Genomic DNA, 27,966 nt, shown 5'->3' with positions numbered 1-27,966 from the left:
TTGGCAATATTAAGATCACTTTATTTTAAGCCTTATGGATTTTGAAAACACATACAAATAAAATACTTGTTACAAAATTCCATTTGCTAAAGTTTCTTCAGGAATATACATCAAGCATGATCCCAGCACACAGATAAATGACTTTTACAGAAAGCATTACATAGAGCAATAAATGTTAGTGAAACAGCCAGTCTTTCCAGATATTTTACAATGAAAAATTCTCTTTTCCTTTGTCACATCTATTATTTGACTAAGTTTTTAATTTCTTTATTTAAAATAGCCACATCTGAATTTAAAATGTGTAACCAAACCAACTGTGGAAGTCAACAGGCACTCAGAAGCCCCAAAGGGGAGAGTAAGCACTATTTTTCAAGTTCACTAGTTCAGGGGTAAAAATCCCTGAGAGACAGAAAAATGCTGAACCCATTTTCTTCAATGGAAAGATGCTTGTCAAGGGACATTGTCAACAGACAGCTGTAAAGATAAACTGTAAGGCTGAAGAACAATAGTAAGACAGAGCAAGAAAAGCAATCTGTAGTGCTAGGTAATGAGGAATGCTTGGTGGAGCAGCATCATGGGACTTCACCAAGGCTGCCTGCTTGCAAGAAAAGCACTCAGCAGAAATATATGCAGAGATACAAAGCACAAGATGTGTACGTGCTTTTCATTAACAAGGAAAACAGTGTGTGCCAAAACTATAATCCCACTTAGATATAAACAGTATGCAACTGACCTCAAGGGTTAAAATACAAACAAGAATAAACAAGATACTGTGCTCCAATTTCAACATCACCATCAGGACACTATTACTATTACGTGAAGCCAGTAGATTAAGAAACACAGTTCCATATACATTTTCTGCTCCTCAATGCCAGTACAGAACTACTCAGAAATATGTGATTCACAGACCAGGTCACTAAATTCTCTGGGACCTGGAAAGTGATCTCAGAAGCAGTATGCCTCTAACCTTCCACCTCAAGTCCCTGAGTTGCTGCTGGACATCAGAACAGCTTTACTGCTTCTACTTTATGAGTCATAGTCCTGCAGTGTCCTGTTCCTTGCTACATGCTGTGACACAGGTCCCCGACTACATTCCTTTCTTTAAGCCTATTGTGCATACAGAAGCTGCACTGAGTAATGATGCTGTGCTGATTTTCAGTGTTATTTAACATGGAGGCAGGTCAAGCTAGCTAGATCAAGCATGAGTTCACTCACACTGCTCACTGAGGCTGATGTGAGCCTTCAGAGCAGTGGAAGAAAGCCACAGTGTCAGGTTATTGAAACATCCAGAGCATTAAGAAGCCCATTACATCTGACTGATGTCAAGCACCACAATAAGCAACACTAGGAGAAAAGTGTGGCATAAATGGTGAAAGCAAGTCCAAGCAGACTTCAATCTAAAGATTTAATCCTAAAGGTTAATATAGGTTTCACAACCAGTACACTTAGCCTATGATCAGCCACAGGTTTAAAACTATTAGCAAATAAACAGGAGTTTTAAGAGCAACCTTTAGGTTCTGACCTAAAGATCTATAAATACCACTGGGGGGATGATCTAGTTTGAAATCAGATTACTTTAAACTAACTAGAAAGCAATCATGCTTACGAGAGGCCCTTATGCCAGTCACACTTGCTCCAGAGCAGGGCAGCACTCTAAAGAACAGATGTTGACAGCATGTGCCCTGTGCTATTTTAACATTGAGTTTCCTTATATTATTTATATCACTTCCTTAAGAGGACAGTAGATAAGCCAAGCTACCCCAGCCCCACTTCAGCCCAGCTGTGCAGCCAGTTTTGTGCTCGAGTTACCAGAATGGGAGGAGCAAGTTCTCAGAGATTTGCTGATGTGTTACATTATTAAAAGGCCTCAGGAAAACAGCAACTAGAGAGGAAGAACACATCACCTTTCCCAGCAAGGCATTCTCCACTGTGCTTACCCTGAGGAGGAGACACATAAAACTGTCACAGTTTGATTTGTGCTAGCTTTCCCTCTGCAAAACAATTCTATCAGGGCATTTGTTCCACACAGGGTTGTGTGGTTTTATGGAAGAACTGCAGTTCCAGTTCTCTAAAAGGACTCTCCAGACTTCAGGCTTCTGCCCTAGATTTAGGTCACTAGTAATTGGACATGTGTAGAAAATGCACAGGCTCAGTTCAGTGTTGCCTAATTAATTTCTTAGTCTGTCGATTTGGCAGTTGCCCTACGAAACAGAACAGTTGGATACTTAAAATTGTATTGAAGAATACCTTATGACACTAGCAAGCCTCCCAAAAAATAAGTCCATCTCTTTTGGTAGTAATGAAATAAATATTTTAAATTGCCTGTAGTACAAAAGTGAAATCAGTTTTCTCAGGTGAGACTATCAGCTTGATTCATTAAAAGAAAAAAGATCAAGCAGAGCACAGAATGTAGAAACCCAAAAACTTCACCTAAGGAGACTTCCTTAAGACAAACAGAACTGACAGGTGCCAAAGTCTTGCAACCTATGGAGCAGAATCAAATGTACCAACTTTCTGTCTGGGACATTATATTCCCAATCAACTGGTGAGCATACCGACCACAAACTAATGTCACAGCCTGAAAGAGAGAGTTCTGCACATTATTTTGATCTGTATGAGGTGCCTTTCAGTATGTAACTGCTCTTGGAGTAGCATATTCATGATGAAGAAAAAGCTCATCCACTGAAATTAGAATTCAAATTCTTTCTTGTTCCTAGGCTTCTGACACAATTTTACAGTCAACTTACTTGATTTTTTTTTTAATCCTTCTTGAAGGACACAGAACAGCCCCACTGTGCTGAGTCTTGGCCATCCTGCCAAGCTTTCTGTTGGAGCTCACTTGGCTACCAGCTATTCACTGCACCACAGGTCCCATGTGCTTTAGGTAGTTTTGGCTTAGGCCTAACAGCAAATGAGAAGAGACAGATGCCTCTCTGCAGGAACCTTCCTCACTGGTGACCCTGGGGGTTGAGCTGGCAGGGCTACCTGAACCTTACAAAGTGGTTGCTCTACAAAACAGTCTTATAAAACTATTTACATATTAACTGAAGTAAAATATTTACTTCAGATCAGGAAGTATTGTATTTTTTGATCAAGAAACAAGCTCAGTGCCTGAGCAGTTTTATGGCATTTTAAAGGTGACTTAACATGCCTACCATGATTTAAAATAAAAACACATTCCAGTTCCTTTCCCTAAGAAGTGAATTCTGCCAATAAAAAGGACCTGAAGACTGAAATAAACTCCAAGTAACAGTACTGAAAGGGAACAGATCTTCTCTCCAAAACCCCTCTATACAAGGGCACTCAGATGGCTGTTAAAGTAAAAACAACATACAACAATATTTGCAAAAAAGCTTAATATAATCTTTTGAGTCTATAAACTCTAAACAATAAATAGGAAAAGTGTACATGGCACACCAGAGCAGCTAAATATTAAAACAAGTACACTTGGTACTTGGTAACACTTACCTATATTGTCAGCAATAAGTTTGTTTCACTACTGTGATATAATACAAGCTTAATATACAACATGTTTTTACAAAGGAAAACCACAGAACAAATTTAATACAGAAGGTGAAGGAGAAGGGGAGACAATAAATAACAAGGCACAAAAACCTCTCTTGCTGCAACCCTGTAAGGCACCACTTGTGCAAACATGAAACTGTCAAAACCTGTAGTGGAGACATTCTAAATGTATTTAACTAAGTGGATAATATATTTTAATGTGACACTATGCTTATATCTTTGAAAATAAAAATGCTTAAGTTTCAAAAATCAATTAGTGAAATGAGTGAATTAATAGCCAAATACAAGAGTCACAGCTGGTTTTTCCCAGACAGCCCCACCAGTGCACCTTGATCTTGACATATACTGGCCTTGCTAAGAGTCCTGGATCCAATATGGTGCAGAGGGAAATGCTGCCAAATTATGCCAAATTGTGCACACCAGTAATTGTGACAAAACACACTTCAGGGATTAGGATGAGAATGAAATTATTGTCCTTTGAAACCAAAAATTATTTAAATCAAGATGTAAATGATCAGTAGCATTAATCTAACATAATTAGGGATCTTAATACCCAAACTTAAAATTCATACCTCTATTTAAGAACTGGGCACCAATATTTTTCTTCCTAATTCTCTTACCTGCTCAGAAAATCTATCATAAGACAAATTTCAGAAAACCTTCTCCCTTACCAGAAGGTTACAGATACATAGTTAAGCACACAAACTGTGAATTTCCCCCTTTTTTCTTATGTTCCATGATCTCTACTGCATCCTGCTAGAAGTAGTTTTGTCCTGTCTCCAAATACATAAAAATTTCCAGATACTAAAATTACTTTAAATATGCACAGGTTGGACAAGTTTTTACAAGATGAGAAGGGTTTTCACAAAAAACCAAAGTTTTCTTCTAATAAAACATTTAGGAAGCACTCGGTTTCTCATTAGCTTCAGACACGTGACTTCTTTTAACTTGGGAACAACTATTTCCAAAAGTTTTGCTTGCATTCTTGCACCTTGAACAACTCCACAGCACACAGCAAACAATCTGAATGAACCTGATTATTCAGTTATTGGCTAGTTTTGTTCTCTTATGTGGCATATCTTATTTTACACCTAAATACCTTGCCACAAATCAAAACACCTAAAGTCAGACAACCTGCAGCTTTAATGATGCTCAATCTACTGAGCTGCTAGAGAGGAAAATCAGGTCAATCTATTATATTTTAAACAACAGAGCAAATGGAAGAAAAAACACAGTCTCAAGTGATAAGTTAACATTCATATAGCTATTTGCTGAAAGGCTGTGCCAGCTTAGGCATGCTTCATTCTTTATATTCAGTCCTGTTTTAAGGATATAAAAATTTGAGCAAATACAATGTAAACAGAGCCAGGTAGACTGCAGTAGTAAAGGACAAAATCATTGATCTGACAGTTTTAAGGCCAACTATTTATGATTTGAAATATGTCATACTTTTCCATGGCACTTAATACACTGAAAGTTAGTACCGGGTGACACTAAGTAAGGGAATACGTATTCATATGAGATATATACACATAGCCTCGGTTCCTAAAATAGAAAGTTCAAGTTCTTTTGTCCAAATAAAATCAATTTGTGAAAGACCATCTGTGGTTTCCTATACTGAATAAAGTAATATTACTATTTAAATCAATTTAGTGCAAACTGACCTAAGTCCAAAGACATAACATTCCTTGATTTTCAGTCACTACTTACCAAATGCCCCTTATTTCTTTCAAAAAGACAACTACATCTTTTTTGCCCCCCCCCTTAAAAGAACAGCAAACACCTGACAACTAGCATGCTGTTCTAGTCTACATTAACAAAACTTGCTGATATACAAATCGTGCTTTGGTCATGCAGCACAGACCCATCCTGAAAATGACCCATCTCTCCATTTAATCAGTCTAGAAGAACACAGTGCCAGATGTGAATTAGCAGGTCATCCTGGCCACTCCGTACTCCAAGCTGACAACGGCAGGCTCGGCTTTGGAGAACTCGGACACCAGCTCGCTGTAGCGATTGTCTGCTGTGTTGCTGCCCTCTATGGTTCGCACGGCGTCGTTCACCGGCATCGGCGGCTGCTCCTTCTGGAAGCACGGAGGGGATTTCAGAGCCACAGGGGCAGGAGGAGCCGTCTGCTCCTGTTCCTTCACAAGGACCACATCTGACCGCCCGTTTCTCTGCTTTATTTTCTGAAATACAATGAACAGTTACTAACAGCGGGCATGACTCTTTACTGATAACACTGTGCTTTTAAAGGAACTGTATCCCCTTCTTTTGCTGGCCAACTCAGTGTCTGCAGAACTCTTACATACCCCAGCTTCTTCCCCACAGTTTACTGCTGATGCTACAAGCACTGCTGGCTTAAAATTTGCAGAAGGACAGAAGACAAAGAATGCCTATTAATATCCCCAGAGAAGGAGAGGTTATTCCAGGCTTGCCCCTTATTTGGTTGCTATCAAGATGGAAATACTTTCTGGAGTAGAAGCAGATGAAGACAGACCTTGGCACTGTAGCAAGCAGGGATCTTGCAATCTCTTAAAGACCATGAGTCTCTTAGTGATAAAGCAGCTTGATATCTAAAGCCCTTCTATCTTTCCTAAAAACCTTCTAAAAGACTTTTTCCTTTAGATCTAAAAAATGCCAATACAGTTTGTTCAAATGCATGAATACTCTAAAAAATGTTAACTAAAACACAGGAAAGGAGAAAAGGATGTCTCCTGCCAGCATGAGCACGAGAAGAGGGAAGATTAGGATGAAGGGATTTTTCAGTTACATGGTTTGGGTTGTTTGCTTACTTCATTTTTGTTTTTAATTCAAACTCACCCAGTAACTGGGAGGTTACACTAGTTAACTGAACAGATTTGTTTGTTGATCTGTTTGTATTTCATTAGAACTGAGACTAAATCCAGAAGAGTGGTGTCTCTGGATTTAGTCTCATGCTACTGCTGTTTCCATCTATAACTTTTTATAGACAGAAACAGCAGTAGCAAAGTCGACATCAGGATTTCAAACAACTATATCTCATGATCTCTCAAGTGACAAATGTAGGCTCAGGTGAAGTTAGTATCATGGAATGAGGTTCTAGAAAATTCAGAGCTGAGACTACTTTCCTCTTGCTTATTCTTTAGATTGTTTTTTGAGTTTTCTTCACCTTGCTGCTTCAATTGTATAAATTTTTTTAAATACAAAATTAAGATTTGAAACAGTATTAGATTAAGTGACCTGCATTCATTACTTTACAGTAGGATCAGTCTAATAAAATCTTTCCTCCTGGAAAAGCTGTACTTCCCCTCCCTCTCCCCTCCAACATAATACGCAGGAGTTGTGTTACCATTTCTGTCCACACACAAGTATTAAAACTGATTATCAGAAGACTTCTGCATTCCTTAAAAGGCATTATTCAGAAGTTTCAGCACCTTAACTGACTGTAACAGAAGTATCAATCAGCCTTTCCTGGCTGTTTACTGCACCACCTACAAGTCAATTATAGACATTTGGTCTCTGGATTAAGCCCTGTCTTCATAAAACCATTACAATGTACATGACCCATAATTATGATGACTTAAAACAGCATGCACCTGCATATGAAGTTAAAAGAAGAACAATACTTACTGCTTCCATTTTAGTAGCTATAATAGAAATAAAACATTTTCAATCTCCTTACTTTAGCAACACAGCAGTAGCTACATGGATACCTTGATATCCAAAATAGTTTAATGCAAGCTAAGCTTCTGTGAAACTTGCATTCAGTAAGGCTTTGATAATAGCACTTTTACATAACAGAGCTCATTATTAAAGCAGAATAAATAGTGCCTTAGAGCACTCATCATAGAAACAAGCAGTGAAAGTCCAAGTCACCATCCCACAGAGTAAGTGCTAGGCCATACAGCAGTGACATTCAGGTGAAAACCAGCAGCACTGCAACAACTATAATCTGAAGAACAGGTCACAAGGGCACACACTTATTTAGTAATACTTACAGCTTCCAGTTCTTTAATGTCTTCCTCCAGTTGTTTATTTTGCTCACTTGTATTCATGATAAGGTTGAACACAGACTGCCTGGGATGCATACTTCGATCAAATTGATGATACATATTTCTCCAAAACCTGCACAAAACACACACTTTTAGGTTTGCAAGGTAAGACAGAGCTGAAGAAAAGATAATGCATTTTATTTAAACTTACTTAAAATTGAATGATACTGTATTAGGCTCCAAAAGCGTTAGTTCTGGAGAAAAGTCCGGATTATACAGAGGATTCTGGTATTTCTTCTGTTCAGCCAACAGGAATGGCCATAAGGAATAGGTCTTCTCTTTTAGTCTTAAAACAAAAAAAGTTAGAGGTCAACACACTTGACTGCAAGCAAACAAGCAGAAGATAAATGCTTATGATGTGCAAGTTTTGCCTACTTGAAACAAATACTTTTAAAATACAATGCAAGAGGAACTGATAAAAATTTCACAGTTTTCCAGCTAAATGCATTGAAGATATCTTACTAGTACTTCTAAATGAGTAGTCTTGAACAGGCAAGAATTGTAAGGTTAGCTAAAAAGAGAGGAAATTACATGATACCTCCTAACTTCAGGTTACCTACAATTAGAGGGGGGAAAGAAAATCTCCAAAAACAGATGAGCAGGAAAACCTTAACTTTCCCTATGAAAAAGAAATGTGATTTTCTACCAGAATTAGAAAGGCTGTCTGCAGCCTTCTTCCCTGATGCAGTTCAACATAGGTTTCAGTACTACCAATCCTTCCTCTACTCAGAGTCTAAAATGAAGAAGATTCACGAAGTTCTTAGTCTGCCAGAACAAACAAAAGACACATTACAATGTGCCTGCTTACTTTAGCTCTTCTCGTTCTTTCTGACAGTTTCCAAGGAAGTTACCAAACTGGCATGAATGGACATGTTCATGGATTTGAAGGAGGAAAGCTTCATTGAACTCAAAGGCTTGTGGAAACTGCTCAGTGAGATTCCACACGCTTTCTAAAAACTGGGTGAACACTGGCGAGATCTCTTTCGGATCACCATCCAACTGACAACATCTGAAAAAGATTCCACAGACAGACTGAAACTGGTTTAAGTAAGAAATCAAGGAAGTCTTAGCTGCAATTGTTTTTAAATGACAGTACCTTGATTTGATGCTAGCTTTGATTTGGAAATTGAGCACCTAACTTCAAGAACTGGGGCAATTTTTGAATAGAAATAAGTCTATATTTGACCTGTTTTTCTGACTTATAAGTAATCACACATCTATATTAAGTACAAAATAGCAACATAAGACAGTTAAGTTTCTTTGTGTCTAATACTGTCACAGTCAATATATGGAGTCTACCAGCTAAAGCAAATTAATAAGCAGTAAATAGCAGCAAGGCTATTGTCATAGCTGATGACAGGCAGATCAAGGGAAAAAACAGAACTCTTAACATACAGGACTTCTAAAGGTAGGTGACTTCAGCATCAAAGTAAACATAAATGCAAACTTATCTTTAAAGAGACCAAAACTATGTGTTTCATATTGCCTAAATAGCTGGGACGTAGCTTTAGATTGGTCTTGCACTGTCTATACATTGGTGCAAACCTTGCTGCAGTCATCAACTTCTGCAAGCAAGCACCAGGAGCACTAAAAATTTACATCTGCAATATAAATCAATTATCCAATAGGTATAAACTGCAATACACTGTAGGCAGCAGGAGAAGTGCCGTGTGTACTGAAAACAGCTTACTCATTGCTGAACTGGTGCAGTGTGGCTAGAAATGCAACATTTACAAGCTGTCTTTTGTTTAAGAATACTTAGCCCAGTTTGCTGTATACACTTTACTATATCAGAGTGAACTACCTGTCAGAGAACTTGTGCCCAAAGGAGATCCAGTCTTTCTCTATCAAGACCTAGAGGGCAAAAAAACCAAAATCTCATGTAAAATATTACTCAATCTTACACCTACAGTGCTAACCCCACAGGTTATCAATATATTATACTTTAAATCTGAGTCAAATAAGTTACAATAGAAACAACTATTCATGACTTTGTAACTTCTTTATTTTGTTGGAAGCTTTTCACAAGATTCTCAAAGTACATTTGTAAAAAACTAGTAAAAAAAGTTAAGCAACTTGCTAATCGGGTAACTGATAATTTTAAGAAAAATGTTGCATGACTTCACTAGTAGGTTATTAACTTTCTATGGCAAAGAATAAGAAAAATGTTAGTACTGCATGCCTGCTATCATAATTTATATAAAACCACATAATATATTCTTTCTAACACTTATAACAGTAAGTTTGCTCATATCAACACTATCTTCTTTTCTCACTTTGGTCACACTATCAAGCACCAAAATGAACAAAGGACTGTCACAGAAATTTAACTGAAAGCAAGGATTAATCAAAACCCAAAAAGATTAAATTACTTCCCTAAAGATTCTCACTATTCACAACAAATTAATCCTCTTCTAATTCTTCCTCAACTTCACTTTCACTGCTTGTAATATTTGTGGCAGTTAGATCTAAACAATACACTGAACTAATTTTATCCTTAAGGAGTTCCCATAACACCTTGCCTTGTCATTGCAGAACACTGCTGATTTTCCTAGTCTAAAATTTGGAATAATCGTAATGAAATTCTTCCCTCAATATAAAAAGATGACAAATTTAGATTGCTTAGACATCTTTAAGTCTCTATCACTGTGGGAATTATCATTTTCAGATTTTAAAAATGTTGTTTTGGAGACAGACAAAAATGTTGTTTTACAGCAGCACAGAGCTGCTGTAATTTAGTATGTGTGCCACCTCACATAAGCACTTTGGAATCCTTCTATGTCATAGATAAGGGACTTGCTGGGATGCAAAAGGCAACCACTGCAACGTTTCTGCAGGGTGACTAAAGCAATTTGCTATTTTTATTTCATTCCAATTTTTCAGATTTTAAAGATTTTTTTTCATGTAGCAAAGCATATCTGTATGAAGTATTTCTCAATATACTGCAACTCCCACTTTACACTTTAAACTAAAAAAAAAAAAAATTCAGTACATTTGCTCCCTTTCACACTCAAACATTTTACAGCCTTTCTTTACCAAGGAACAATCAACATTGCAATGGTCTGCTTACCATGAATCCTTTGATTGTTCTGTAATAGGAATCTAGCAAGAGAGCTCCAAGGGAACAAACTTGGGAAGTCCTATCCCAGCCATCTGAACAGTGTACCAATACACTTGCACTCTCAACTGCTATTGCCTGCAAAACACAGTTGTTTCTTAATCAATGTTCTTTTCTAGACAGAAGTCAAAAACTAGTAAATAAATACCATAGGCCATCTTATTTAACAAAGCTAGAAAAATGTTTACTATGAGGAAAAGATTAAATAGTATCAGAAAGTATGAACTTGTCTCCATAGAAGTATAGAAAACTCCTTGAAAAGAAATTCCACTACCACTTCTGTATAAACTAACCTCTACAGGGGTTCCCAGTTCTCTCTCCCCCCCTTATAAAACTAAATTTACAAGAAAACCGAACAATAATTAGATTATACATTACTGAGTACATACTAAAAAAAACCCAAACGACATTAACTCATCATTAAAGATACCACTTGTTCATCATTATGCTACATGACAGTAAAGGCCTAGGAAATGCTCATTAGCTTCAGCTCCTGTTGGCTCAGACATTTTTGAGGGTCATCATTAGGACAATCACCCACTTTTAACTGAGATAACTCCTTTTTATTTCACCTAGCAAAAACAAAGATCCAGGTTTTTTCTTTACCCACTACCATCAGATCAAGCGCTTGGCTTCCTAAGTGCTTGGCAAAGGCAATTGTTCCTCTGAATTATTCACAGAATCCTATTTCCCTGCCAAATGAAGTCAGCATAGCCACCTTGGCTGCTTTACAATTACTGCCCCAGTTCCACTTTTCAGAGTATACTAAATAATAGTTTGCTCCATCCACCACCAAACTGGTTACACTTTTCAAAAATATCTAGAGAACCAGGAAGCATAAGAATACCTTTGTCTCCCAACAAGATGAGTGAACAGCATTCAAAAAATCCCAGAACATTGGCTGGAATGTTTAACATCTCCAATCATAAAAAAACATATAATACTTTAACCAGCATATTAGATGTACTGGTATATATACTAAACACCTATCTCCAAAAAGGTCAGCTGCAGAATTTTACACATTACATAATATTAAGCATAATTTTTCTGGTAGGAAGTCAACTTCCCACCAAAGAAAGAAGCAGCATGCAAGTTACCTTGGCTAGGAAGACAGCAGCATCCAACACAGCTTTGATGTGACGCAGCCATCCAGAACTCTCCAGACCAGACAAAAAGTCATTGACAGACAAACCTCTTGTGCCACTGACTGAAAGAAACCAAGAGTTAAAAAGCCTTAAGCAGTTGTAGCTACCTACACCCTGCAATGGAAAAGAAGAATAATTGCATGTTGTATCTAATCCCCTATGTCCTAAGTTGAATGGTGGTTTCCTTAAAGATTTCTAATCAAATGGTTAAGGGAGGAGTACTACAAAATGTTCTCCAGTCAGAATTCAACTCTGTAGAACTATATAACCATGAGCTGCAAGAGTAAGATCTTTGTGGTTTTTTGACAATATAACATTCCAAGTAAATACACTGGTTATTCCACCAGAAAGCCTTAGTCTTGTCACCAGAGAAGGCAATGCAAATGCCAAAGGCTCATTGGAAATACTTAATTAGTACTGGTAGTAGGGAAGCAGCTGCATCCAGACAATATACACAGTTCAGAGGAGCCACACTGCCAGAGTTTCATCACCTCCACCCTGCACAAGAGAATAAAGTAAGTGCAGTACAAGAACACAGGGACAAATGAAATCCACTGAAATTTTGTCTACCTTCACACTTGACACACTGCATTTCTAACTGATCTCTATCATTCTTACCTAATTTACTTGATCCTGTAACAATAATGTCAATTCAGAGAGCAAGGAAGAACTCAAGTTAAAGGAAGGATGCTTTGCAGTGTAGCATCAAGAGATGCAGAGGTAGACTGAAAGATTCTCACATAGAACCAATTCACATGTAAGACAGATAGCCTGTTTCTTGTACAATTTTGAATAATAACTCACACAATTACCTTACTATTCAAACATGACAAACTTCTGGAATTAAAAAAAATCTGCTAACATAACTTCAGCTATGTGTAATTCTAAGAAAAGACACCCAAGGCTCCTAGCTATAAAAATACCTGCCTCTTCTACAGTAGAAGCCTACTTTCCACTACACTTAACAGCTAGACTTGATGATTTAAAAGTCTTTTTCAACCTAAATGATTTAATGATTCTAGAGCATTGGGCTGTAAATCAAAATAAAAAGGTTCTGTAGATGAAAATCAGCAGTAGGGATACAACAGCTGCAAAATCATCTTTATCTCTCGCCATGGAAGGAAGTGAGTCAGCAGCAAAAGCAGAGAACAAAATTCACCAAGTAATTCTGTGATGCAGCTTCATATTCAATCAAGTCCCTTGATGTAAGGAAGGTTATGAACTCAAATCACTGCCTCCAAGAGCTTTCCTGTATCTGCACTAGATGTTTCTCAGCTCTCAGTCAAACAAGTTTTGGCACACTCCCCACTGCTCAGGAAGATTCACAGTGCCAGGTGCTGCTGAATACTAGAACAATGACAGGCTTCCAAATAAGTATTGCAGCACCTTTTCTAAAACCCACAGATCTTCATCATCCATAAAATTAACTAGCAAACCACAGCACAATGAGGTAATAGAACATCAAGAAACCCCAGGAGAGAAGACCTACTTTTAAAGGTTAGTCTGTAATATCAATAAAAGAAGTAAAAGCAAGCTAGCTTTCCCCTGCCTTTGAAGGGCACCATTAGGCAAGAGTTCTGCTTCCAAAAGATCTGGCACATGGAGAAAATAGACATAGATGAGAATGCGAGCTAGCTGAAAGGACCAAGTCATTCTCTATACCAGTGGTTCCATACACTTGATCAGTCACAACAGTACACAAACACATCCACCACTCTGTGGTAAAGGAAAGAAACTGAAAATAGTCAAGTACCAGGAAATTAAAACCTCTGTAGAGAAGGGACTGGACAGACAAGGCCATGTCTAGAGGTATGGCAGCACACCTACAGATTCTGTAACTTATGATTTACAGCACAAGCTTTCCAGCTAGAAAATAAACAGGCTTCCAGCCCTCAGTTTGTTTTCACCCAGATACTGCTGTCAAAACCTGGTTTTGATCAGAATTTTCAGCTTGGCAGAAATATTTCACAACTAGTAATTCCCTAGCTAGATTTCTATATTTTTATAAACGAAGGCAGAGATAGGAACACATATGTTAAGCCCCAAGAGTTAGCTTCCATTTCTGTGAATTAACACAGGCATTTTTTATACTAGTTGGTGATTAAATCAAATGCATTGGTACTGGTCCAAGTCTTATATGCTGAAAAAAAAAGTTATTTTCTAGTTCCTTATGGTCTTTTAAAAGGTGAAAGATGATTTATGGTACCATTTATAGTACCAGTCAGATAATTCAGCTACTTCACAATAAATAGGACTCAAGATAGTTCTGCCTATATGGATCCCACTATAAAAAACACAAGCCCTGCATGCACATGAGTCCCAAAACCTCCATGTTCCCTTGCTTGTCATTATTCACACTACTAGCAAAGCCTCAGCCAGCAGTTCAGGAGGTGACTAGACTAGGTTGCAGGCAGGCTTTTTTTTAACAAATAAAAAAACCAAGATAATCCCTTGCCCTATACAGAAAACTCTACATAACTCACAAAACCCACTCAGTTTACACACTTCCACCATCAAAATATATGTAACAGATTGCAACATCTGTTGAGCCTTTTCCCCAAACATTTTCTGCAGAAATGCTCCCTTCTTGACATACCCAAAACCCTTTTGCTTATCAGAGTTCACGCCTTTCTGTTATGTAACATTTTAATTTAAATATATAAAAACTGAACTTTGTATTTAGTGTTACAGCTACAAACTTAGTCTATGTGAAGTTTCTCCCATGAGTGTTGTAGTCTGCTCATTGATAGAGTCATCACATTCACACTGAAAAGTTTTGAACCACTGCATGCAAGATATTTAATTAACAGCTGAATCCAAAATGAAGACTACATTTTGAATCCCCCTAGCATGCTCCATGGTGTAGTCCCATTACAAAAGGATGTTGGGAAGGATTTTGTCTCACATTCGGCTTGCCAGTGGAATTTGCAGATTCTGAAGGAAATCAGGCAGACAGACACAGAGCTAAGGAGCAGGACACACACCAAACAATGAGTAACAGTTGTTTGTTATAAAAAGCCCAAAGAACTGAGGGCAGTCCCAGTTAGAGTGGTGCTTGAACAAACAGCGTCATTGGTATCACGCTCTGATTTGAGAACATTCAGTCCAGCACATTCAGGGAAAGTGAGTACACAGAAGCTAAATGGCATTTTCTTCATTTTAAGTTGTGAACCATTTTCATGGCATTTTATTCCTGATCATCCCACTGACAGCACATTTCTACAAGGGGCTGAAGAGTAAATTATTGCAGACATCCCTACATTTTAAGGGTCCTTTCTATCCCTGAAGGTGCTCCTACTTCTAAAGTGGCATTCAGGAAAACTCTAAGAAAACATACAGAATGAACAGAGGTAAAACAACTGTATTCATTTACCAAAAAAACTTATGTGGAAAACAAACAAGAGAGATTATTCATTATTTTGTTCAACAGTGTTTAAACAAACCAATTCTTCACACAAGGAAAAACTAAAACATATTCCATATCCTTAAATAAAGTTACAGTTACAATACTATTTAGTAAGTATTGCTGGTGGGATGCCAACTCAAATGGAAGGAATATGAAGTCTGTGAAGCTGAACTGTGTGATGCACACACTTCTGCATCAGACATTATTACACAGGAGCAGGCCTCTTAAAAAATTAAAACGATCAAGTTTTATTAGATAGTTTCCTAGAATTGAATGTATTAGTAAGAGAAAGGGGGATTATGAAAAATCTAAAAGCTCAAGCTTAGGATCATGCTTCTCATCTTTTCTTTAAGAAAAACACATGCAGGAATAATTGGAAAGATCCATATTATCAAAGCTCAGCAGGATTCCATGCACAGTGCCTGAAGAATAGGTTAGCAGCACATCCAGGATCAATGAAAATAAAGATTACACCACGAGTCTGTAAGATTTCTTGATCAATGTAACAGCATGTCTTCATCAAAACAGGCTTCCATACAAGTGTAAACTTTCTCTGTCTCTGGAAATACTTGCATAATTCCAGAAGCCAAGCACTTACACATGTATTGTGTGTCAGGTGTGGAAGCCTCACTTCTGCCACTGTATTCTAATCTCAGAATCCACAAAATGTCTTAAATTTTCTCTCAGCTGCCTACCTAAAAAATATTAACAGAATTATGAACACAGTTCTGCCTCTCCATTTTCTCCACCAGGAGGCAGGCAGTGGTACGGTGAAGTGGCTCACCTTTCCCCCTGCCCCCTTCTCTACAAACACCTACAAGCACACAAGGGGCTCACCAAGTCCTCAAAAAACTCAAGTTTTGTACAGACCATATGCTCACTGTGAATTCTGTGGAACAAAGCGCCCCTTGTAGAACTGATATTCTGTAAATGAAAATGTATCTACAGGCACACACTTGGAAAACACAGGAGTCTCTCACTGACATACTAACAAAGCTCACTGAAGACATATTTGCCATTCAATTCTCTCAGAGTAACTCCATTCAGTTGGGTTTAAGTTTGAAGGTCAAGGTTTAAGGTAATTCATCACCACAAAGCACATCAAATTGGTACTAAACACAGAGCTGGAATAAACCATAGAAATGCCAATGCAGTTTGTGTAACCTATCATTAAAGACTTCAGAAAAACACCCTGTGTTCAAATACACTATTTTAGTACAGTTAAAACATACCTTCCAGGAGTTTCTGCAAGCTAGACCTCATTACATGAATATTTTCAATGCCAACAAACTGGAACCTAATGTTTGAGTAGTTGTCTTCATTCTCATAGCCCTTCCCAGCAGCTCTATTAGCCATTGCATTAAGCTAAAAAGAGGAAAATAAAAACACAGAAAAACATTATTGGAATAAAGATCAAATTAAGAAACAAAAGTCAAGCAATTTCAATTGAACACATTGGGAAAAAACCACAAGAGCACATAGTATAAACAGATTCTAATATAGTTTGTGGCAAATCAGCTTGAAAGCACTGAAGTATAAGAAAAGGACAGTATATAGATATTGAAAAAAAAGCAGTCTATATTTAGAGCTGACATATCTGAATAATGCATTTAGTAATTCCCATTCTCCTCTCCAGATTCGTAACTAATAAGCCTTTTTTTGTGTCCAAATATTTCTGAGTAAAGACACTACAAACATCTCACATACAAAGGAAAGAGTAAGAGCCAGACATTTTCAGCTCCTGTATTGAGTGAAATTAATACTAATTGAAATGAAGATGAGTCTAAAGAGTGGTAATCAGCCATACATTGTAACAGGTAATAACATAACTTAATAAAATAACAGAATTCAGTTTAACTAGACAGTGATGAAGAATGGTGGTGAGGTACTGGAAAACATTGCCCAGAGAAGCTGTGGATCCTGGAAGTGTTCGAAGCCAGATTGGACAGAGCTCTGAACAACCTCATCAGAGGCTGGAGATGATGTTTAAGACTTCTTCTAACTCAAGCCATTTTATGATGACCTCAAAATGCCAAAACAGAATTTCCTCCACTTCCTCACTTTTGAGACAGTTTGTACAGATCATTTACACAGAACATAGTACTCTCCCATTCCAAAAGAAACCACATCACAGCTCACCATTTCCTGAATTTCATTTTAAACAATCAAAATTATCTGGATCCCACTCAACTGTTCACTTCTTAACTATGATTTAAGTATATTTTTAAATGCCTCTCTCAAAGTGTAGCAGCATATTCAGAGAATTCTAGCTGACTACTGGGATAGGTTCAACTGTCCAGCTGAACCTTAAACCCTCTTTAAGAAAGCAAGTAATCAAAACACCAGAACAGAGAGGCATAACCTCATTTTTACAACATTTTTGCTCAAGATGGACTCCTACTTGGCTCCAAAGTTTTCAAAATTACATCGTATTCCTGCACTCTAATATTCAGGAGGAGAGGCTTGTCTGCAGCATCAGAAGTATGTACCTTGGGCCTGGTGTCCATGACGTACATGTAGCGATTTGAAGGATTTGCTTTACTGATGGCTTGCAACATGTGCTCATCTTCCAGGCACCTGGCACTGAAACCTGAGAGAGGTTGACTGCATCTGCAAATTGCAGCCTGCCAGAAACAACAAAGAACAAATCAGCATCATTTTAATATGTGTACTTGAAGTGCTTAGCAAAATCTCAAAACACACTGAAACCAATTGTTTCATTCAGCAGACAGCACCAGCAAACTGAATAAAGTTCAGGTGTTCCAACTTTTTAAGCACATTCCTTGGAAACCCTGAAACACAGTAGCTACAACTTAAATCTAAATATTCATCAAAACAGTTTTTCAGGTTTATCTTTATGGGCAAGGTATCAGTTTACATAATTGACATAAAAACTCACAAAAGTACAGACTGGAAAAATTATACTTTAGGAAAGCAAGCTACTCCCTTAATACAGCATTAATTATGTGTGGTTTTACTAAAGCAGGCATGATTTTATTATTGCAAGTGCAATTTGTTATCATCTAATGTAATTTTTGTAATGTCATTTCAATGATATGTTGTATTTCAGAAGGTATCAGGTACATCTTCCAATATTCAAATAATGACATAATTATGTTCAAATCTAGTAACTTCACATTCGTGGAAAAATTCTTTAACTCAGCAAGGTGACAGTATGCTCCTTCCACAGCTGAGACAGGTGCATGCTGCTTTACACCACCCACTGCAAAATCTTATTTCCTACCCTGTAGAGTTTTTTTACCTTGCAAATAACTCCTTGAAGAACCAACGTTTTTATTTTGTTGATTTATCTGTTTGGGGTTTTTTCCCTACCATTTTGACCTAACATATTTTATTTCTGATGTATCAAGAAGACAGATCCCTGAAGAGAAAGCTATCCTCAGTTACCTTAATGTTAGTTTCTGGAAACTTCAGTAGAGTCAACAGATTACTTAAGGATTTATTTTAAACTGGCTAGGCTTACTCCACATCCTGTTAGGCACCACTCCTGTCAGCTGTATTCAGGGTTATCCTGAGTCACACCCTTGCCATACAAGTCACTGTACTTGAACCTCCTCACCAACCCTTGAACTACTGTCAAATACTGTTGAGAAATACTTTTCAGAACTTTTACAGCAAAAAGAAGTCACACTATACCTCTTTATTTTTATGATAATATGACAACACTGGGAATCTTCCTTTGCTTCTGAACTTGGAGCTACCAACAATTATGGGCTTGCTTGCAGTTCTGGGAACATAAAGTTCTCTAGGATAGGTTTCACAAATCTGAAAGACAGAGAGAGACAGAAAGGATTTTATAGGCAAGACACAAAGCCTAACCTAGTTTTATATTGTATTCAATTTGAAAGATGTAAGGTGAATTAAGATACAAAAGATAAACACTACCATGTTTCTTTATACAAATGTAAACAACTCAAAGGAGACAAGCCATGGATGAAAGTAGTACAAACTGGTATCCAAGTTACACATCCAAGCATCACCATACCAGCATTCACTCTAAAGAATGCAACTCTGCAGTAGAATGTGTTTCAAATAAAATACTGAAATTATTTCCCTCATTTTTAATACTTGCAGACTACAAAGTAAGATGAAATCTAATCTCAGAATCAGCCACACCACCACAACCAGCACTGCAAAATGCTGAAGTAGAATCCTGCTCAGTTGAGAGAGACATCACAAAGCTGCAGAGCACCAGAATCAGTGGGGCTGGGCTTCCAACAGGTAAGCATCTCTCAAAACAATCCCAAAGAACCCATGCATCCATACACACGCGCTCTCCCAATGAGGCCTTGGGAAAACCTTCAATCAGGAAGTTGTGAGATTGCACATTAAGGAGTTAACTCTCTCTACCTGCTTAGAGATAAGTTCTTGCTTATATAGCAAGCCAAGTGATTTGGCAGTAAGCTCTTTTCTATAGGCCTCACCAGAAACAGATGCAGAGCAGAACATTCTTCCATTACAACACTTACCTTGTAATCACGATTTGCATCGGACAACTGCCAGTAATCATTTGGCACTCCCATTCTCTTATATTCTTCTGCTAGATCAATAAGCTGCCAACCTTTGACTTGCTCAGATTCATTTTGTTTAGGATTATAAGAAAAGGCATACAGGTCTTCGTATTTTGCTAAAAGGTAAAGAATATGTAATGGAGAGAAAGTCTCAGGCTTCAAGATCCACAGAAGCAAGACTAAATAATAGATAGTTGACATGCCTGAAATATCTATTCTGCAACTATCCTACAGTTAACTGATAATTACAGATACCTAGTCAGAAGTAGGTTATGAAAGTTTTCCTGAGTGTGCTTGACCTATTTCAGAACAGACGTTTCTAAAGCCATAAGGGTCACAAAATGAAGACTGACAAACTTAAGGCAAAAGGCAGAATTATTAAAAGACTTCACAGGATCTGAAAGAACAAACTGTTTTGGGAAGCAAGAACTAAAATTTATATCTACTGACCTTAAAAAAAAGGAAGTTTTAAAGTTTCCCTTAAAAAATAAAAGCTTTCAAAAACTTTGTTTTTCCTAGTAGGCTATTTACTTATGACAGATGACATTTTGCACTGTTCTAAACACAAGGCAGAAAAAGGAAAAGACTGTACTGACAGAAGTCTCTTGTAAAGCTGAACTGGTAATGTTATTCTAACATCAAATTTCAGCTTTTTTTTTGAAACTGCATGAAATTAGTAACAACTGATTTGCTCAGTGGGTTTTTAATTGATGGAACACACAATTAAGAGAGACTATACACATTTATATTCACAATTTCAGGAACACCACTAGAAATGCAAAAAACCACATAGGAATCTCTCATTCTGTTAAGGAGTATCACTGATATACAAAAGCCAGACAATGCAGCTTCTGAATTTTTATGCAGATTAATATTTAATCAAAAAACCTATTTATTACCAAACCCACATGAGACTTCATATAATGTGTGTTTAAAAAAAAATAAATAAAAGATAATTGGTTTACACACACACACCCCAGCTTGTTATCCATTCATATACTGCAAAGTCTTTTACAGCTACAAGAATTACCTGTTCTTGAGAGCTGAAGCAAAGAATTATAAATGTCATGACAATCTCTCTCTCTGGGTACAACAAAGTGAACTATCCTGAAGTTCTTGCACTGGATGACAAGGGGGCAGCCAGAAGTAGTCAAAGGAAGTTTTTCCACCGCAGCAATGTGATGATGTAGTATCTGTGACATACAAAAACTCACAGAGTAAGCATGCTGAGGAAAAATAAGAATAACATACTACTTAGATCAGCAGATGCAAGACAGCACACTAAGCAATGCTGAATATGGATTTTGACTAATTTTGTCAGCCAGTTATAAAAAGAAATACATTTAGAAGCAGAAATCCAAGAATGCCATTTTGATCAGGATACTAAATGTATAAAACTTTTGTTATTCTCCTCTATCATTTTGAAGTGTTCCTCTAAGTGCAAAACTGAGATGTAAAACTCCACTGTAGTTGTTCAGTTTTCTTTTAACTTTGTTAACTGATAGGCTTATATCTCATTAGGCAATGTCCAGACAGGATACCTATATTTTTTAAGGATCTACAGAAATATACTTCAGAATTTTCAAACAAAATAAAGGAAGTAAGGGAAAATAATTCAATGTACTGAAGATTTCAAAATTCCAGTATTTAACAGATAGAATAAAGAAAAACATCTCCTATATTACCGACTGTATTAGATAAACATGACAGTTTCTCAGCTAAATGTTTATGACCACTTTAACAGCACTGTCACAGCAATGGACATACAGAAGCCTCCACAGATTTATTATGTGTGGCAAATCTACACAAGATTTAGGTAAATACATAGAAAGTAACAGCGGTTCAACTCTGGGAAGAAAGGCACAGATACATTACCTCAACTGAACAAGATGTTCTTGACAGAATTTCAATTACCTCACTGAAGCAATCAAATCCTCTTAAACACTGATCAGAATTTGACTGACAACTGAAAACTGTGCTGCCAAATATGCATTTCCTAAGAGACTATCTTGAAGACATTATGATAATAATACCTGGTACTTGCATTATCATCAGAAATGCAGTACTTGGAGTATGGGTTCAATTTCCCCAAAACGAAACCTCTTAATGCAGTGCATGGGAGACACAAGCAAGTAATGCTTCTGAATCATGCTGTCCCCAAAAACCCATTTTGTATGAAAGGGTAACAGTTTGGTTTGTACAAAGGTGTACCTTGTATCCGAGAACAAATAATAGAAAAATGAATTTTCTTGAAAGCACCATGAGTCACTTAGATAACCAGGATACAGGATTAAGGGTAATCAAGGAAAATACACCTACAGGAAAAAAAATTAACAACAGCCAGGGAGATGCTATTTCATCCTGGAGGATGGAAGACTTAAGGCACTTACTCAAGTCAGGTGGCTGGACTCCAGTGGGAGCCACAGCTTGATGTCCGTATGTGTGCCACCAGGGCAGTAAGCACAAAAACTAATGTACTAGCCAGCTTTGATTGCACAACATTGGTACTGGTCAACAAGAAGCTGCTGCCCCATCTGAAACCCTTTATTTCAGAGATGAATACTTGTGAAGAAACAGCTGCTTACTGCTCTAAAAAAGTGCATGTTATCATCAATATTGCCCAAACCTGAGATCTTAGCATTTTTGCTATCTCATTTAACCAAGACAGAATCTAATTACAAGGTAACTTAACTCTGAAATTTTAAACCTGATGCTTAAACTATGTATCAGTCTCCCACTCCTGCCTCAGAATCATGGTGTAAGTCAGTTATTTAAAGAAAACCACCACACATGCATTCAGAAATACCAGTGAAAGCTACAGAAGAAATTACAGCAGCCTGAGGAAAAGTCAAAACTTTCAACATGACCTGATTTCAACTGCAGCAGCGTCATGCAAGAGCATAACCTGTGAATTATTAACTTATTATGATACCACGAAGGAGGAGAGTAGAAAGAACAGCTAAGAACATTTTAGTAAACAAATTCAACCTTAGATCAGGAAGAAGAAATGTATCTGGAGGACCCATGCCTTTGAGCCACAAGCATTCATTATCCTTACCCAGGTCTCTCTCTGGCTTGAATCTATGAATAACAGATGAGTTGCTGTAAGGTACAGAGTTCCCGTCAGTGACTTATTGCTTGTGCTGAACCTATCCAGTAATTTCACTTGCTCTACCTGTAACAAAAAAGGGGAGGGGGGAATAAAAGTTAAGTTTGAATTTCTGAAGAATTTAAATTACAACTTAGCAAAGGCTTTGTCAGTTGGTGCAATAATTTTGAAAATGGTAGGAAACATAAGACAGTATACACAAGGCTATTCAGGCCAAACTAGAGTGGTCACAAGCTTTGAGACCAACTAGTTCAAATATCCTGTTTCAATAAAAAGCATTGAGCTATTTTTTGTTCCAGTTTTTTCTAAAATAAGAATTAATAATTACTAAGCTTTTAGGCTGCTTCCCCAAAACACAGCAAACACGCACTAACAGTTTCCTGGTATTGAGATGCCAGCACTGAATTAACAGCTGATCTCAGCAATATGCTTTATTAGCTGTCTGCACACTCAATGCCATAAACCTGACTTCCATTTTAGCTCTGTACTGTCTTTTATAAATTCCCCAACTTCAAAAATCAGTATTATTATAACCTTGCCTCATAGTCAAAATGCATTCTTAATGAAATGTAAGCATTCTACTAATAATTACAAAAAAACCTCCTAGAAATTCAAGGACTGTGCTGGCATTTGAAGCAGATAATTCATACTTGAGCCTCACAAGGGCCAACAACTCCTTCTGGCATTCTATCAACACTGTTATCTCAATCCTATGGAAAAATTTCAAAATAATAACTATTTCTAGATAGCCTGTATTTTATCTGCCCCTCCTAACTCTGGGCTCCACAGAGTGCTCTATTTGAAACAAGCATTACTCGATTCTTTGTGTGCAAGAACAGGAAAGGAGTGTGGCAAATGGCTTATCTCCACGCATTCCTCTATTTCTTGGCAGCACTGTCTCATTAATGCCAAGTTAAAGCTCTGTGCTACCATTAAATGCATGGCAGAACTCCAAAAACTTCCACACCAGCAAGACCAGCACCCAGAGGAGGCGACAAGGAGAACCCATATCTTCTGTGCTGATGTTAAGCCTTTTTTAACTCTTATGTACAGATGTATTTACCTACTAAAAGCACATACAAAACAGAAAAAAAAATCAGGTATTTAGGATCTAGAAAGGCCCAATTTTGCTTTCAAAAGCTGAAAAAACAACAATGAATACAAAACAGAATGAAGGAAATACAAATATATACTAGAAGTCAGCACTATGATAATATTCCAGATTTCAGTTTAGAAAGCAAAATATTGGAAACTAGATGCATCAGTACACCAAAGTACATCATGCTGAAACCACCAAGTCCTCAGGTTTAGAGCAGCATAAGTGAATACACCACAGCCAAAACACAGAATCCATACTGGGCAGATCTGCAGCAATAACTGCTCCAGTACCTGGCACTGCACCTCCCCAGCAAGTTGAAAAGTGCACAGAAACTGCCCCAGCTTTGCTCCAGTAACACAACCCACAAAATCCTGGCATGTGAGGTTTCCTTCTCCTCCATGTAATAAGGCAGCTTTCCTCAAAGCTGCATTTCTACATTAGATGAGGACAGGCATTAGTGCTCCAACTTCCACTTACCTAGGTAAAGTCTACAAGAATTCTGAAAGCCAAGTCACAGATAAACTTTTATTAAAGACAACTGAGTTAGATTCAGCCTCCACAGATGAAACGTTCATTTAAACTTGACTCAAACCAGATTAAATGGGTACTCAGCTTATGATACACTTTTTCCTTTTGCTGTTTGATTTGATTTAGCAGTCAAACTAAGCAAAACTTTGCATATCCAGGAGAAAAAATCCAGCAGTATTTTCACTAATTCACATTTGACTTCAAATATGCAAACAGGTTTGACTGAAGAATTTTCAGCCTTTTCTACCAGATTTTGCTTTAAAATATCCTTAAGGATACTATCAAGATTCATTGAAAAAACACATATTCTTTACTTCACCACCACATTTAATAAACTGAATTTGATCATTTGTTGCTACTTAAACATAAAACTCTCAGAAGTGATTTTTAAGTTGACCTCACTTCCTTATTCAACATAAAATCTGTTGGACAGTTTAATTTCACAAAAAGCTACACTCAATTTCAGATAGCTGTGTGGATAGTTGTAAAGAAATTTTAATTTCAACATTCCCAGTAAACTGAAGTTGGAGGAGCTACAAAACCAATTCCATCACCTTCTCCTGGGGATAATAGCTGCCCTGCACAGCAGTTCATCTGTGCAAGACTGCACTCTTGTTTCAAGTTTATTTCACTATGACTTAACTAAACTGAAAAAACAGGAATGCTGTCAGATTAGAAAAAGCAGGGATGTCTCAGAACAGCTGGCATGAGATCCAGCTTGAACCTACACACAAAGTGAATCTTCAAGACCCACAGTGCAGGTTGTACTTTACTTTTCTTGCTCCTATACCTCTAATGCTTGCCAATACACATTTTAATCTGTCTGGATATTCGATAAACCAACAGTTTGCAGAAAGCTAAGCGAGCAACACAGCTGTAACAAAAGAAATCTCACTCTATTTATTTCTTCCCATGACACTGTTTTTTTAGAATGCATAATTTTTTTTCATATGAATTATAAAAATAATCACTTCAAGTAGTAAGTCTTGTATCTTACAAATTGTGTTCAGGGCTCATTTCTCTCTTCACTTCTATTGTTATATGAATTATTTTTTCCCCAGCAGTGCCCCAAAAACACAATGCAGAAATACAATCATCTGCAGACACAAAGAAATCAGCAACCTGCAGCCTTTCTAGTGTCAATTTCAGGTCTGAAACTTAAACAGATACTCTGATCATCAAGACTCGTTGGCTTTAGTATAGCTTTCATTTTGGAATCAGCTACTGACTGTAACAATACAACATTAAATTTCCAAACAAGGACTTTCATGTTTGTAAATAAACAGCTGATAAAGAAACTTTATCTCAAATCTGTCAGCATGATGCACTAATAAAGTGCATCTAATTTCAGACTAATAAAGTGTCACTAATGGTAGTTTCATCAAAGACCTTCTTTCTGTTTCACATATACACATGTATATGAAAAATAAAAGCAGCTATAAACAGTTATATAAAAGTTATATAAGTTATTACTCAAAAAATTTAAAAGCCCTTTCCTTTATGTAATTATTGGTTGTGAATCTAGTACTAGGACAGGAACTATGAACGCTCCTTTTTTAAAAATATCTATAAATCAACTTTAAAGTCAGACTACCAGGTTCAGGATTAATCACAATTCCCAGGACCCAACAGACAGGGGGAGTCTTTTCAGCAACCTTTGCAGTCAGTGATGATGAGCAAGGTGAGAAAAGTACTGTTAGAAATTTAATTCTATAGAAGCTGTGACTTAGTATTCACTTAAAGATTAGCCACAACAAGAGAGACCTTCCTTTCGCATCTTCATTATACAAAGAAGACTAACACAATAATAATGGGAAATAAAAGCCACGGAAGTCCAAAATGCCAGCTACAGCTTAGCTGACACATTTTTAATAGCCTAACACATTACACAGGCACTGACGGCCTGCGTATTTAACAGCACACACTGGAATATTCAAAAAGGAGAAAACAAATAGGTTGTTTTCACAATAGATTTGCCTCCAAAACTAGAAAAAGCTGCACGGAACCATATCCAGAGCACACAAAACAAATGCAATCCCCTCCCAGCTCGCTTATCCTGTTCCCCACTCCACCACAAGAACCCCCACACCGGGATTTTTAGCGTCTTCCCCTTATTACAGACACGGGGCCACACTGGAGCAGCACGCCCAGAGCCCTCCACCACTTCCAGCGGCCCGGGCCGCTCCAGAGCCCCGCGCGGGGCGGCACCAGCCACAAAACAGCAGGAGGCAGCGAAAACAACAACGCCCTCGCCCGCAGCGGGCGCGCCGGGCTGGGCGGGCCCTCCCGACCGCACAGTTACCGCAGCTCCCGAGCCGCAGCACCAGCAGTACCTTGGTGGTGCGGATGTGCTCCATGGCGGTGCCCGCTCGGCCGCGGCCGCCTCCCTCCCGCTCCCACCGCCGCCGCCACGGAGCCGGACCGGCGGCCGCTCCGGCTGCGCTTCCGGGGCGGGGCCGCGCCGGCTGCGGGGCGGGGCCAGCGCCGCGCGCTCCGCAGCGCCCCCGCGCGGCGGGAATGGCTGAGGGGAGGGAGCGGCTGAGGGGCGGGAATGGCTGGAGGGCGGCGTGGGAAAATGACGAAGGATAAACAGGTAACTGTGAGAAACTTGTCACGGAAAACACGTTTCTTATTCCCGGGTGGAACGCGGTCGGCGCACCCGACCTCACACGCAACACAAACTAAAGGGGACTAAACGGAGGGTGGAGCAGAGGGGAGACCCCGCGGCCAGGCTCAGTCGAAACCCTTGCAGAAGTAGGAGGAATTCGGTGGCGCTTTCCCGTTGAAAATCCACACAACAGATGAAAACTAAGGGAGATAAAGGAAGATGTGCTGCTGTTGAATCAGCAACCACGGCGAAATCACTCTCCTTGGACTGACACATGATCCCATCACCAGGTTATTTCAGATACTATCCTGAGATACCTGCCTGCTGAAGTACGACCGCCCCTCACTGAATAAGATGCATAACTAAAGTCACTCAGTGTCCACCTAGACGTAAAAAAATAATGTAAAGTGAGTTAAGAATGAGGAGAAGTTAGGGAAGACTCTGTTATACCTTCTGGGATCGGTCGATGGGCTGAACAAGTCTTCTCCCCCATGGGGATGCCCAAGAACCATACCCATGGATCCCATAACGTTGAAAGGAATAAGATAAATGTGTCTTTACAAACACACCATATTAATCTGCTTGTAGATAGGGCTAGGAACTTATAGATAGGGAAGTAACAGAAGAAAATATTAGTTCTAGAAAATGTTACTAATCAACACAGGCTGTTGGTCAGCCAAGGCCGTGTTATACTCTTGAACCTAGAAAAAAGGAACAAAGGCTTAATAGAATTATGAATAGTTTCTTTTTCTTTCTTTATATGACAAAAGAAGGGTGCACATTAAACAGGGGCATAGAGTAGGTATGAAAAAGGCGTATTTTATGATTGGCTTTTTGCAAATATTAAAATGAATTTTATATG

At 38.1% G+C, this 27,966-nt stretch overlaps 1 protein-coding gene across 2 annotated transcripts; it reads right to left on the bottom strand.

Moving 5' to 3' along the window:
• MTMR6 (myotubularin related protein 6) lies at positions 1–26,970 on the bottom strand. Of its 2 annotated transcripts, XM_071434048.1 has the most exons (14): positions 26,830–26,970; positions 22,819–22,935; positions 20,791–20,953; positions 19,719–19,876; positions 18,886–19,014; positions 17,718–17,852; positions 16,461–16,593; positions 11,775–11,884; positions 10,630–10,755; positions 9,364–9,413; positions 8,368–8,568; positions 7,711–7,845; positions 7,506–7,632; positions 1–5,714 (listed from the first exon to the last, which is right to left on the bottom strand). In XM_071434048.1, exons 1-14 carry the CDS (start codon positions 26,851–26,853, stop codon positions 5,454–5,456), a joined length of 1,869 nt encoding a protein of 622 aa, XP_071290149.1. In that variant the 5' UTR covers positions 26,854–26,970; the 3' UTR covers positions 1–5,453. The 2 variants fall into 2 exon arrangements, with proteins under 2 accessions (XP_071290149.1, XP_071290150.1); XM_071434049.1 differs by lacking the exon at positions 10,630–10,755.
• Positions 26,971–27,966: the final 996 nt, after the last annotated feature.

Source organism: Agelaius tricolor, unplaced genomic scaffold (assembly GCF_023055355.1).
Source record: "Agelaius tricolor isolate 1412-34295 unplaced genomic scaffold, bAgeTri1.0.p SCAF_9, whole genome shotgun sequence".
NCBI classification, from domain to species: Eukaryota; Metazoa; Chordata; class Aves; order Passeriformes; family Icteridae; genus Agelaius; species Agelaius tricolor.
Note: the sequence above shows the minus strand (reverse complement) of the source record. Positions and strands in the feature narration are given on the sequence as shown.